We start from the raw sequence: 14,332 nt of genomic DNA on the forward strand, positions 1-14,332 counted from the left end.
CCATTGACTTTCAACACAGGCGTTTCAAAGTTTTGGTCTCGGCAGGCTATTACCGTCGTAGTTTTATCAAAAATATGGTTAAACGTTGTGCCTGGGCCATTTAACACAGATGCGCGTTTCCCAGAGAGGTTGGAGGGGGGTGTCCGTTTTTTTTCCTTCCCAAAAGCGAAGTCAAATCCTGACATGTGTCGTTTTTGGATTAAACTCTATGGACGTCCTCAGTCAGCTAAACCCCTCAAAGATCAACAAGCACATCTTTTTTGCTTTAGGTTGCAAAAATGTTTTAGGTTGTGATTTCGGTTCTCATACCGGTTGTTGATACGCTAGCTAGCACACGCTGCTAATAAATACAATGTTTGCTTTGTAATAACGATTATAGAAGTGAATAGAGACCTACACAGCTTTGCATGAACAGTGTTGCTCCCTGATAGTGTTAGTCCCAGCCTCCGTCTCGATTAGTAGGATATGCGGTGGTTCATTTTTGACTGTGACCGGTAACGTTATGGTTTTGCCTCTATTTTGGATGCCTTGTTGTTTCTTGCGTTTCACCTGTATATGTCTTGAATATAGCCTTCGAACGCATATTGCAGCCCCTTTTGCCTACTTCGGACACTTTATTTGCTGCTTTGTAAAAGTTTGATAACATTTCAGCAGGAAGAGCTGTCACAGCATAAGCCATGTTGATACCAAACCAGAGCCCAGATGAAGTTTGACGGATGTAGCAACCAGTAACTCATCTTTTGTGTTATTCCAAACTTGTATGACTTTCTTTTGAGGAACACAAAAGGTAAATTTATAATAATAATAATATGCTGTTTGATATTGTCCAAGTAGTTCTAAGTAATGAGCACCAAGCCACTGAAACTTAAAAAAAGATACAAAAGCAACATATAAAACAACGTATATGCTATACCGTATACACTATTGTTAAAAAGTTGTGTGGGTATGATTTTTTTGTTTAAAAAAAGCTCACCAAGGTTGCATTTATTTGACAAATACCGTGGAAAAAAAGGCTCGAAACATGAAAGTGTGCTGCCTGTGGGTTTCGTGATTTGCGCTCATCAATCTATACATGGGCTTTTTATGATGCATTTATGTAATTGCAAGAGCAAGCAGAAACATTCTTTAAAATGTCTTGATGTTTGACTATTTTGGTTTCGTGAGATTGAGTAGATCGATGTAAACAGAACTTTCTATTTTTTGAGTGATCTAATCCATTAAGCACCTATATTCTGCGTTTTTCCTTTTCTTTATAAGTCAGTCTGTTCACAACATAGAGATAGGTTGTATGAACAGGAAATGAACAACCCAGAGAAATTACCCGAACCCAGCAGTAGGTGCACAGTATGCTTTAATGAAGTGAACAATTGCTCATAAAAGAGCTTGTTTTCCTGGATTCCCACATTTCCAGACTCATGAGAGTGTGAACAATTGCGCTGTTGCATAGGTGGACCGGGGTTGCGGAGACCCAGACAGGAAATGGCTTGTGTGTGTGAAGATAAGACGCATCTGAAAGACAGCGGAAAGGGATGGGTCACGGGAAGTGATGGGACAGAGTCGCTGCCACGCCAGCCTCAGTACCTGCTAAGTGGCCCTTTGCCCGGTTCCTCTGAGCGGGAGTTGGCACGTGGGCCGATTTGTCCACTGAAGTGGCACAACAGATGCTTTGCTCTCAAAATAAACCCTGTAACAATCCACAACCGAGAAAGCAATAAGCCGAACCAAATTTATCGCAATTCAAGTTGCATTTTTGGACAAGCAAACCTGCAGTGCTTATCTCCGAACTGCACCAGACAGAAGTGCTGAGATGCAGCATATTTTTGAAACTTAATTGGAGTTTGAGGAATAACCGTATAAATATGCAGAGCCCATGCTTCCCCACACAGATTTTAGTGTCTTTGACAAGTGAGTCACAGGCCAGCAGTGGAAGTGACATCCTTATGTGGAATGCCTGCATAATATACCAATGTATTATACATCCAAGATCTATTTATATTCCCAGAGCGAGTAGAAAGGTGTAGGAGGTTTGGTGAAAGGCAGTAGTATCTGCCCTCACTCTGCCTGATATGACAACTTATGCGGGATTTTCTACACTGAGCAGTACTCACAATTTCCCACGAGGGCGAGCTGGTGGACTGCTGCCAGTTCTCTGTTTTCATCCACAGATCCAAAACAATTAGCACTGAAATAGACAGATTATGTCAGCTATGGAGGTAGGATTTCACTCTAAAGTTGCAGAAAGAACAAACTGCAGGATGCTGACAGCTTGTCGGCAAATCTACCCCCCTCTGTCATCTTAAAATTCACAAATAAAGTCTAATTACACCAGGGAGAGCAGTATGTGTTTATATACGCTATTCGGCATGGCTATATACACTCTTATGCCAGATCTCTCAAGACAAAACAAGCCCAAAAATATGCCAACTGAGAATAAGCTGATTTCAATATGTTATTTATTGTAGCATAAAGGCATAAAAATTATGAACTATTTTGCATTATATAGCATCATTTTTTTTAAAGTATTTTATGATAAGAGGGCATAACAACAATAATTTTTAAAACATCATAATCACAAAAAAATCCATCATTGTGGACATGGTGAGTGAAATTATTGTATCTACCTTTCTCAATACATAAAAGTGTTGACAAAATTATTAAGAGTGAATACAAATGTATTATCTATTTCTGTGTGCTATGTATTTTAATAGAGATGCACCAACATAAATTTTCTTGGCTGTTTCCGATTTCAATTTTTTTTATTTTTTTTATTTTGTGAATACCATTTTCCTTTAAAGAACTATAATTGACAGCGAATACAAACAAAAATCTAATTTTCTTCAACGCAATTTTTTTTTTCATAAAAAACAAGGAAAAAGACAATAATAAAATAAGACTGTAAAAATATACAGAAAATTAGTTACAAAAGTATTTCAGTCAAGAGCAGAGAGTGGTTTTCTTTGTCTTTTCTTCTTATTAAAGGGTTAGTTCATCCAAAAATTAAAATTCTCATTAATTACATGAAAAGTCATTAATTACTCACCCTCATGTTGTTCCAAACCTTCAAGAGCTTTGTTCATCTTCGAAAACACAAGTGAAGATATTTTCATTAGCTGCCAAACAAACCAAAATAACAACTTTATTCAACAATTTCTTCTTGCGCGTTTGGAACGACACGAGGGTGAGTAATTGATGACAGAAATTTCATTTTTGGGTGAAAAAACTAACCCTTTAACATGAGAGCAGCAGGAATAGTAGGCTGCTGTCACTTTAAGAGTTAACGCACGGACTCAATACCGCTACACATACACAAAAATTTGGTTCTAATACTCACCAAGATGGGCATTTTTACATAATTTTGTGTGTATTTGACAGTTTAAGTGCAGTAAGCAACTCATTTTGGTACTTGCGACCACTAGCGGTGCCAGGATTTTGATTGTAGGTGGGCCTCCAGAAAACTGGATGGGCCAGTAAAAATAAGCCACAAAAAAAAAAAAGTTTCAGCGCTTTTCTGTGTTTCTGTGGCACAAACAATCTGCTTCGCATTGCTTTGCGTTTCATATTAGCTAATAGTTAGCTACCGTCTGTCTCATTGAGCTTGCTTCAAAAGCTTGCGCACCAATGTCCTTCATTTCATTGGATCACTTTCTGGTGACGATGCAGCCTGTAGGCAGGCTTAAGAGTCCACAAGTGGGGTAGAAGCCACTGATTGGCTGAGAAGCGTTCACAGAAAGCGTTGCTCAGGTTGCTTTTTGAATGAGCTGCTAGAATGAAAATCACTCACCTGGGTCAAAATGCGTGGGCCCGGACCTAAAATGGGTCCCAATCACAGCGCCGCAGGTGCTTTCGACTCACAAGCTGCTTAAGGACCGAGACATTGCTTGTGCACACCACTTATAGGCTATAGATCAGGGATGCACATGCTTTTGGTGTGAGTGCAAAACCTGTGGGAATTAGGTAAAATGATGCGCAATATAAGCATTTAATCAAAGAAAATGAGACGAGAGACACGGGTGTGTGTCACTTTGCCGTCGGAGAGACGAGAGTGAGAACCCTCAGCCAAGGGCGCAGATGGCACTGGGGATGGGGGGGGGCATGACCCCCCCAGATTCATAGTGACCCGATCCGTCCCCCGCCCTCACCATCCCTACGAAAGTTGATAAAAATCGGTAAACCAGAGGATAACCAGTGTTATCGCTAGCCAAAGTTATTATTGTTCCCATTATTTACATTATTGCCTGTGCTGCTGGCAACAAAATGGACCAGCTTGGAATCTGAAAGACGTGAGACCAACCGTCCAGTTACCGGTCCTGGCCGAAAATGCAAAAATTACTCCGATACCGGTCCCTTGCCGCCCAGGTGATCGGTGCATCTCTGTATTTTAATGATTATTATTAGTGTGTCAAGCGCTTAGCTTAGCAACAAGCAAATAGCAAACTCTTATTTAGTCATAAGTCAAGTTCAATGCATTTCAAATCAGTCACTTATGAGGTTTAATGATGGAACACCGCAGCCTACAGTATGTAGGCAGAACCCGTGTGGCAGCTCGCTAGGTTTTGGAACGGTACTAGATGGAGGAATACAACAGAAATGAGACAGACACACACAGAGAGACATATGATGTAGATATCTGTAGACCAGTGTGTAGGTAGTGAGCTGACAACCCTCCAAACCCCTCAAACTCAGTCAAGGAGGATCAGAAGACCTCCGCTGCACGCTGTGCTGATAGATTTCTCATGCTTTTCACACTCAACAGGGAGGCGGGAAGGATGATATAGAGACAGATGCTGTGTGTCTTTGGAGATTACACAAGGCCAAAAGAGCAGTCTATTTATATGACAAGAAACCAATGAGATACCTCATTAGCACTAAAAACATTGGACTGTGAGACACTGTTGCCTATTTAACGAGGACCCGGCCGGCTTCTTTTAATAGTTTTCTATGAACTGCCACTGCTTTTGTTCAAAGCTCAAAGCTGTCGTACCATTAAACGGAAATAAATTGTTACTAACCGAATATAGATAATCTAACAGTCCATATAAGACATATCCTTTGGTGAACAGTGATGTATTTCTAGATACAGATGCACAGGCACACACAAGACACAGTGGCTCATTACAGATACACTGCACGTCTAAGTGTCTCATCTATCACCCCTAAACAGCACAGACTGATTATGCTCCCTGCTGGTGAATGGCGAGCACTGCACTGAGGTGCAGAGGGAATTGAACAGGCTGATAAATGCTGCAAGTTGTAGTTTACAGGCTAGACAACAGCAAACGTTCAGTGTCAATGCTTGAAAAATGATTGGGAGAAAATATCTCTGCCATTAATGTGAAGACCATCAAGACGCTTTTAAGATTCAGGTGATGGCCAAACCTGTGGAATGAGCGTGACAGATTGATAAACAACGGCAGCTACGCAAGCCAGGGACAATTAATCACCAGCAGAGGGCAATCTAGAAAGCAGTAGGTAAACCACCACATCTGCAGGCATCAGACCATATCCTGTCTCACTGAACTGCTTCAAATACATGAGCAGAGCCAGGCGGACCTTTCACGTTATATTTTCCAATTTTTTCATATTTTCGCAGAAAATATTTGGAATCGATTTCAATATGGATCTGAATATGATCAAATCTATGCTTTTTTAGGTAGGTGCTGATCTTGTCTTGCGTAGCCAGAAGGTCTGGTCTCCATCATAACATTCATTGGCCAAGGACTGTCCTAGAGGGTTTGACTGACATGTCAACTCTGATTTTGACATTTAGAACTTGGCTTTCCGAGGAAGGCTTGCTGCAAAATCTCTGATAAGTGTATCTTTATCCAGCGATCTCTTAACATAGTTTAATTGACATCTAGGCATGTGTAGACAGTCTTTCTTGCAGTATGGTGGAACGCAGGTAAGATTAAAATTTTTTTGAGTGCATGAGGGTGGAACAATAATACCTCTCTTCTAGCAACTTGTCACTCACATGAGATCGCAGCTAGAGGTCGACCGATATGGTTTTTTTCACGTTCATGCTGATACCGATCTTTTGAAATCCGGGTCGGCCGATGGCCGATTAATGCTGCCGATTTATTTTGGCCGATATTTGCTTGGTTTTTAACCTCTATTCGAAAGATAAAATGTAAAAGAAATAATAATTACTTAACATAGACAAACTTTCTCAACAAAAACATTTTATCCTGAAACGTGCATTTTTTGGTTTGTTTTGTTTGTTGACGGACAAAGACAAATGGACATAATTATTATCAAATAGACATAATTATCACAAAAAAAGGAGAAAAAAAAAACTTTAAATGATTTAATTTTTTATATATAAGATTTATTATATTTTATTTAATTTAACTTCTAACAATAACGTATTTCACTAGTAAACTGCTGTTGAACGACAAAAACAACCACCAGATGGGAACTTTAAATGCACCACAACGCACCGTTCGTCTGTTGTTCTTCAGACAACGGCATCCTGCTGTTAGACCTTTCAGTCTACAGTGAAATAAAGTCAAAATTTACACTGTTTGGCTAGCATTTTAACCATTTTTAATCCAGCTACTAACTAACGGTCAGTGTTGTGCCTGAACGTGTTAAATGAACGATAGTTCATTAATGCCTTCATATTTAGGTCTGCTGCTCACTCGACTGGAAAATGACTATAGCGGCAGCGTGCGTCAAACACGTGTTCCACGACAACACTAGGCTGCCCACAGATGCGCCTGCGCCTGCGCTCGGCTTCATATACTCGGATATTGGCCGATGCCGATTATGTTAAAAAATGCCAATAATAGGCAGATTATTTGGCTGACCGATTAATCGGTCTACCTCATATCGCAGGAATAGCAAATGCCAACAATCCAATCAATTCCTGATGGACAAAATGCTTCTGCCCAACATTTTTTCTTCTCAATATTGTTTTTATTGTTTTATTCTCACACTGACACCAGGATCCAAAAACAACATAATGCTATAACATTTGACATCAACAAATGATGCAGGAAAATGATGCAGGAAAGCTTCCAGAGGAGCCCCAATAAGTCTTAAAATGATTCAAATTTACGTGTCAAAATTAAGTTTTTTGGAATGACAACCGCATTTACTTACAAGTGTGAGTCTCAAAATATCCTTTATACACAGCAATTTACAGTTGTGTCTCGATCGAATACTGTATGCGTGAACGTGCAACAGGAGTCAAGCCCGAATTCTCTTACCATAACCTTAGCGACAATGATCGAAGTAATATCAAAGATGGGTGCATCCATAAAACTGAACATTTTCATCACTTTTGACACGACAAGAGTCTAAGCAAGTTAATTCGTCAAATCTTCATCAACCGACAACGGGGTTTATATCTGGGCGAAAGGCAGAGCATTTGAGTCACGCGTAGAACACAAAACTGATGGGAGCAGCTCCGGTGGAGAACACTGGTTGGATTTTTGAAAATGGAAAATTTACGGGTAATAGAATGCGGTTGTCATTCCATAAATAACTCAAATGTGTGTGAATGCAACTTCATTAAGGACTCAAATACAGGTCTGACAACCGTATTCTGCTGCTGTGTGAACGTGGCATTAACCATATTACCATAATCATAATTAAATTAAAGCTAAAAACTAAAAAAATAAAGATGTAAAACGTTAAACTGACATGCTTTTGGGTTACAGAATTACTACAGGTACACATATCAGCTTAGATAGGAGGGGCACTGAATATTGGCCTTGGAGTCAAGAAGGTTGAGAACCACTGTGTTAGAAGGAGAGGAAAGTACGACTGGTCCAGGTCTGCAGTAAAAATCTGAATCTTCGTGCAAATTTCTGCTGTCGCTAATTTCATGAGGGCCTGACCAAGAGTGTAGATGCATCACAGCAGCCAGAGTAAAGCTCTAATCTACAGTCTATTCGCCTCATCAATGGCCTCACCTAATCCCCAATTCCAGCACATTCAAACTCCATCGCTTCCTGGCCTTTGTGACCCTTCTCCTCTTTCAATCCCTGCTGCCCTTCATCATTGTCTATTTGCTGGCTCTGCTTTCATAGCTTTGCTCAGTAGCCATCACTGCAAATAGCAAGCTATGACTTTAGCAGAACAGCCAGCAAGCAGTTGGCACACACACATGTATTTACAGTATAACACACCCACCTTGACACTTGGCACATGGATTCTTCTCATACTCCAGGAGTTCTGGAGCCTGGCCGCGCACACTGGTGGTCCTTCGCAGTGCTCCATCCTCACGCAGACGAGCTGCCTCTTCTTTGGCATAGGCCCCCAACTCCTGTGTGTAGCGTCCATACATCTGAAAGTGAGACAGCAGTGAATGAAGATATTACTTGGGAAGGAAATGAAACGAAACCAAGCCGAGAAGTGCTTCGCTGAAATAATGTCAGACTTAACAGGCTGTTCAAAAACCCTTTAAATAAATTGAGGTAGTCTGTCAGTTTCCTGTCCCCGAGCAACATCCCTGCTTCACTGAAACGGTGCTATTTGTCAGATTTAAACTTAAGCATCCACATTTGGCCTAATTGGTCCATATTAACATCCTTTTGAGTGTTGGTTCACTTATTCCTTTGGGGAAAAAGTCCACCTGACTTAACAAGACTACAAGAGTTATGCATTGTTCATGGTGTTTTTGTCTCATGCACATGTTCTTCAATCTTTCATGGAGGGCTGTAACCCTTATATAGTTACTGAGAGCATTTTAGTGGTCTCCTTAACATACTTATTCACAGCTGTTACACGTTTTAAAGAAATACAGAGTTTATTTTTCTTCAAGGTATGTTCAATGCTTTGGAATGGTCCTACGTACTTGCCCCGACTGGTGTTTTATATGGACTTGGCGCAGTTCTGCTTTGAAAGTGCCTTTGCCCTGATGCAGATATGCTTTCTTTAGAACTGCACAGAGATGCTCCCACACACACCCAGGTGTGCTTTATTTTGATTCACGTACCTCATACCTCAGAGGCAGATACACAGATTCCAGTAAAGTTAATGTGCAATTTCTGGCTTGTTGTACTGGTTAGATTAACGATAAGTTACCAAAACAAGGCACTAAAATCTTATTTATTCAAACATCAGTTTAAAAAATCAGATTAAAAGTAGAAACTTTGCACATTCCAAACGAACTTTGCTGTAACTTTGTAAAGTAGGATTTTTTCAAAGACACAAACCGTCTCATTTCAAATGATGCGTCCTCCAGAGGTTGCATTTGTCAGCCACAGTCATTATTGAGGCTGCTTCATTTCAGAAAAGTAACCATTACACTCCAAAGTAATGGTTAATTTACAATACACGTGGAACTGGAACGATTTACATTACATTTATTCATTTAGCAGACACTTTTATCCGAAGTGACTTACATATGAGAACAATAGAAGCAGTGAAACTAACAATAGGCCAACAATATGCAAGTGCTATGACCCAATGGATACATTGAAAAACAAATAAGTTACGTTAGTGTGTCATTAAATCGTTTACTTAAAGCTGCAGTCTGGCGTTTTTCCTCTTTGTCGCCATCTCTGTTCGAAATCTGCAATTGCAGTCATTTGCGGAATTATCAACTTTATGTGAGTTGTAGTTCAACACCCTTGACACTGCACAGCGTGGATGAACACAATGTTTGAGGAGAGAGTGATGCTGGCAGTCGCCGAGCCGGTGTGGATACTGTCATTCACAATCACAGATTATTCTTTTTGGAAGTATAACCAACATAAGATTTTTTTTTTTACCAGAAAATGTCTGAACAAGTCAGAAACATCCACTTTTGTTCTGGTTCTGACATTGCAGTAAATTGCGCTGATTAAATCTAACAATCGCTTATAAGTTATCATATCACGCAAAACTGTGCAAATTATACTTTATTCTCAAATTGTTAATGTTAACAAGTCAGCAAGCATTGTCCACCAGTACCACTGGAATTAAAAACATTATTACAAGCTTACCACTTTGAATCAAGCTACGGCAAGCAGATAGTTTTGAAAACTGGTTGGTTATGTATTTTCTTAAATATGTATTTTGGATCATTTTTAACCCAAAAGAGCTACGGACTGCAGCTTTAACCACTACTGTGTGTTGCTTGGATATGCTCAACAGTTATTTCGGATTGTGTGACATTCTATCTAGACATACTAGTCAATAATGCAGTGCTTCAGGGATGAGAAATTAATTCCTTCAAGGCAAAAATGTGCATTTAGTGTTTGTGCCTTTTCTTTGCAATGTCTTGAAAATCACAGTTATTATTTTTAACATTTTTTTTTTTTGCTTGACAATTTGATTGGAATTTTAATAATTTTGACAGATTTTAGCAAGCTCACTCTTCTTATTTGTGAGTTACATGATTTTTTATGTCAATATAAGTATAATATAAATCTAAATATTTGTTAAAAATAAAAAAAAATATTAAGTTCAATGCTGTAATAAAAGTAAATGTTAAGAAAGTCAAATTCAGGTAAATTATCTCTAATAGAAAATAAGTGCTATACTGTGACTGCAGTTTTCAAGTAGAGAAGAATAGATGAAATGTAACCTTTTTCTAAGCAGCTGAAAAGGATGTGTTTCTAATCTCCTGGGGCTTTGCACATTAAAGCTAACAGTGTCAGAAACATTGCTGGTTGGCTGTTTCACAGAGATATAGGGACATAATACACCATCAGAATTTAAACTACTTTCTCATTTTGCTGCATTGAGCTGTGATTTGTGCTAATGTCAAATTGTGACAATACGCCTGAGCAAATCAAACACTTTAAAACAGTATGGTTTGTTCTGTGAATGATTTTCATTTTTTAAACTGAAATCAATACTTTTATCCTCAGACTGCCCAACACAAATTTTCTCAGGCGTTCTCGAGGAGAATGTGATTTAAATAAGCAGTGAAACTGTTCTTCTCCTCTAAACACAAATTATTGCTTTTTGTTAAAAAGATGATGTTTGTTATTTGTGTTGTTTCTCCAAAATCCACAATAAATGACAAAGTCTGGATAATAACTTTAGAGTTATAAGTTCTGTTCAATATACAGGGCTTTCAAGGACACCACCTGAGACATATTGAGGGCACTGCAAAAATATTATAAAGATAAATTTACAAAAAAAAAACTGATCTACAAAAGTACCTGTAATTTATGATTTTAGCCATAGAGCATAGCATTATTTGGGTCAAATATGGACAAACCCAAATGTTGGGTTAAAATGTAATTACATCTTTAACCCAACATTTGTGTTTGTTAATATTTGACCCAAGTTTGGGTTGAAACAACCCAGCAATTTTTAGAGTGCAGATTTGAATTTAGCAGTTCACCACGTGATGCACTGAATTTCCTAATACACCGATGTGTTTGGACACATCAAAGGGTTAATGGATAGGACAAAAAGCAAGAGCTTCAGTCTTACAACAGTTACTGAATTGGGGATTTTGCACTGCCAGACCTGACTTCTAGTAGTTGTGTTCAAGAATAGAAAAACGCACCCGGTAACTTTTACAGAGCCCTTCCTGGTTAATAAGCCGCAGGTCTGTTTGACCACTATCCTGAAGGGAAACACTTTAAAGTCTTATTGTATCGAGTAAGCGTGCTCTGAAGTGTTGACGGGGTTGAGCATGATGTGATGAGGCAGCATCTGTTGGGTAAACCTTGTTTTTCACAGCTTGTCGCCTAAACCCTTTTCCTATTTTCGAGGAGAGGTCAGGAGCTCACCTGTGATAGGAGCGTTGCACTTCGGACGTGCCATTTGATTGGTCACAGCAGCAGGTCATTGAATGTGACAGCTTGTGTTGCTAAGGTTAAATGTCACTGTTTGGAAATGGTGGGAGAGTTTAATTGGGCCAGACTAATATATCAAGCTGTCCAGGATGGACGGGTGCCAAGCTGATGAAGACGATGACTTGCGATTAGGCGTCGCGTGTCGGGCGATGGCTTCAGGTGGGAAGCTGTTTAGAACGAGTGACAAAGGGGTGCAAAGGTTGTGTGAAACGAGGCAGACGGAGCAGAGGAGGAAGAGGAGGCTAGGGATCAATCTGTGCTGGGCTGCTTTGCTTTTTCTGAGCTGCACCTGCTCATGCGAGCGAAGAGAGAGTCTGCTGAAATCGTGATGCTCATCTCAATGTGCCGCTGGCGGCAGAGCTCCTCAGATCAGAGTGCCGTGTGTTTATAGAACAGAGAGAGAGGGAGAAACAGGAGGAGGGAGTGGGAGAGAGGGATTGTGGCGCTACACAACGGACCTGCCAATATTCCCGTCTCTCCATCTTTAGCACCGTGGGCATGTGCCTGTGTGGGAGCAGCTGACTGTAAGAACGAGGGATGGGAGAAGAAAGGAATCGGGAAATGCAGAGGACAATGGGTGGGAAGGGCTGAAAATACCCCCTTACGTCACCCACACAAATATCGGAAGACAAAATCATGTCAGGATGATACAATATGAATCCAGCTGAAAGATAGCAAATTGTTGAAAGCATTGTTGGGTTGTTTTAACCCAACTTTGGGTCAAATATGGACATACCCAGCCATTGGGTTAAATGTTTTAATTGCATTTTTAACCCAATGTTTGGGTCTGTTCATATTTGACCCAAAGTTGGGTTAAAATGACCCAGCATTTTTCGAGTGTGCTTTGACTGAAGCTGAGCCAAAGACACTGAGCGTTTCTCATATCACGATTGTGCAGTGTTTTTCACACAATATTTATTTTAGGTTTCAGACCTAGTAGTCACATAGTACTAGCATAATAACATTTATAGTTTGTAAAATACACACTGATGTCGATGAAAGTGGCAATAATCATTTCAAACATAATTTGACGACACGTTTTTATGTGCACTGTGTGGATGACAAAAATTACGTCACAGGGTCTGTTGGTGAGCCAGAGTAGAACTAGTACACAGGAGTTATACTTTAGGCTTGATAATTAATGTTATTTGTTAAATAAACCAAATTGCTTTAAAATATTCTATTTATTCTAAAATATTTATTTTAAATTATTAATATTCTATTTATTTTAAAATATTCTAAATATTCTATTCAAGGCCTAAGGAAAATGTTAAAACAATTATAAAATATGCTATATAATTGAAATATGCTATACATGTGTCCTATTGGATGAGTGCTATGCTTTTTACATTTTCTACTTGAATTATAGTGCTGTTTGATCATGAAAAAGGTCTGCAATGTTACAAAGTACAAAGCACTTATTCTCTATATCAGTAAACACTAAATACATTTTAAATTTAAATAATTTCCACTGAAATCAAACACAAAAAAAGAGGGCGAGGTCTGGTTGAGATGTGTTAGTGTGTTAACTCACGATTATAAGGGACCTGACATTTCCAAAACACGCTTGAATTTGTTGACCAATCACAACACACTGCTCCAGCCAACCAATCAGAGCACAATACACTTTTCCAAAGAAGGGGCTGCTTCATAGAGACCAGAACTAAATGACAGACTAGGCAGAGGGGTGTTGCAATAGTGTTAAATATGTGGAAAATATTTTTTTAAACATCCAAGCAATTAAACCTTTAGTAGACCCAACAAGGGCATTATAGAGGTCCCCTTTAAATTTATTTTCTTGAAAATGGTGTAAATGTGATTTTTATACCACATGGAACCTACATTCATTTTAAAAGTGAGTTTCTAAGAACTTGTAACATATTTAAATTTTTCCTTAATTTGATCAAGAATATCATACTGACCTGTTAGCCTACATTTATTGGTACACAGCACGTATGCTAATCAAATAGACTCACAGGCACACAAGCTCAAGGAATATTTCAGGTGAAAATGAGTGGCCTGTGGCAAAGAGCTCTCTGAAGGGTTTTGGAGTGTAAATGGAACCTTTTACCACTTCTGCCTCAGAGCCTTTCGTCAGCCGTCTGAGAGCATCAAGTGCCATGTCCTGTGTCGCTAAGCCAGGTGCACCACTCCACTGCAAGCTAAATGAGATGTATTACCCACCGCAATTAAATATTGCTGTAGTGTATACTGCAAAATATTTGCTGTCCAATTTGATTGCTTCTTGTCAGACTGTGCAAGAGATCTTCCACAATGTTCACAGTAGACTGATTTTAAAAAAATGTTTTTTAACTGTACATTGTGCACCTTAACTCAAGACTGACAGGCATGACTGGGTGTTTTACAGTCCCTATCACATTCTGACATCCTTATTGACATGCAAAATTGAAATAGGCTGCTCAAGCCAGACTCAAGAGTCTGTGGCTAGACTAAACATGGCATTCTTCAAAGCAGACACAAGATAATTTTGACAAAAGATACCTTGAAGGCAAAAATACCTTTGTGTTAGCCCTTTCATATAAACAAGTATTTTCACCCAAACATCTCTATTCTGCTCTCTGTCTCTT

General features: G+C 39.3%; 1 protein-coding gene across 5 annotated transcripts in view; it reads right to left on the minus strand.

The window, feature by feature from the left end:
- clcn2a (chloride voltage-gated channel 2a) overlaps positions 1 to 14,332 on the minus strand; it is a 41,932-nt gene that overhangs the window by 18,305 nt on the left and 9,295 nt on the right. For all 5 annotated transcript variants that reach the window (XM_039677364.2, XM_039677362.2, XM_039677363.2 and 2 more), the window contains exon 2: positions 8,137 to 8,290. In XM_039677364.2, the coding sequence (XP_039533298.2) occupies positions 8,137 to 8,290 (154 nt within the window). The remainder of the gene's footprint in view (positions 1 to 8,136; positions 8,291 to 14,332) is intronic.

The sequence above is a fragment of the Pimephales promelas genome, chromosome 5 (assembly GCF_988280905.1).
Source record: "Pimephales promelas chromosome 5, fPimPro1.hap1.1, whole genome shotgun sequence".
NCBI lineage: Eukaryota > Metazoa > Chordata > Actinopteri > Cypriniformes > Leuciscidae > Pimephales > Pimephales promelas.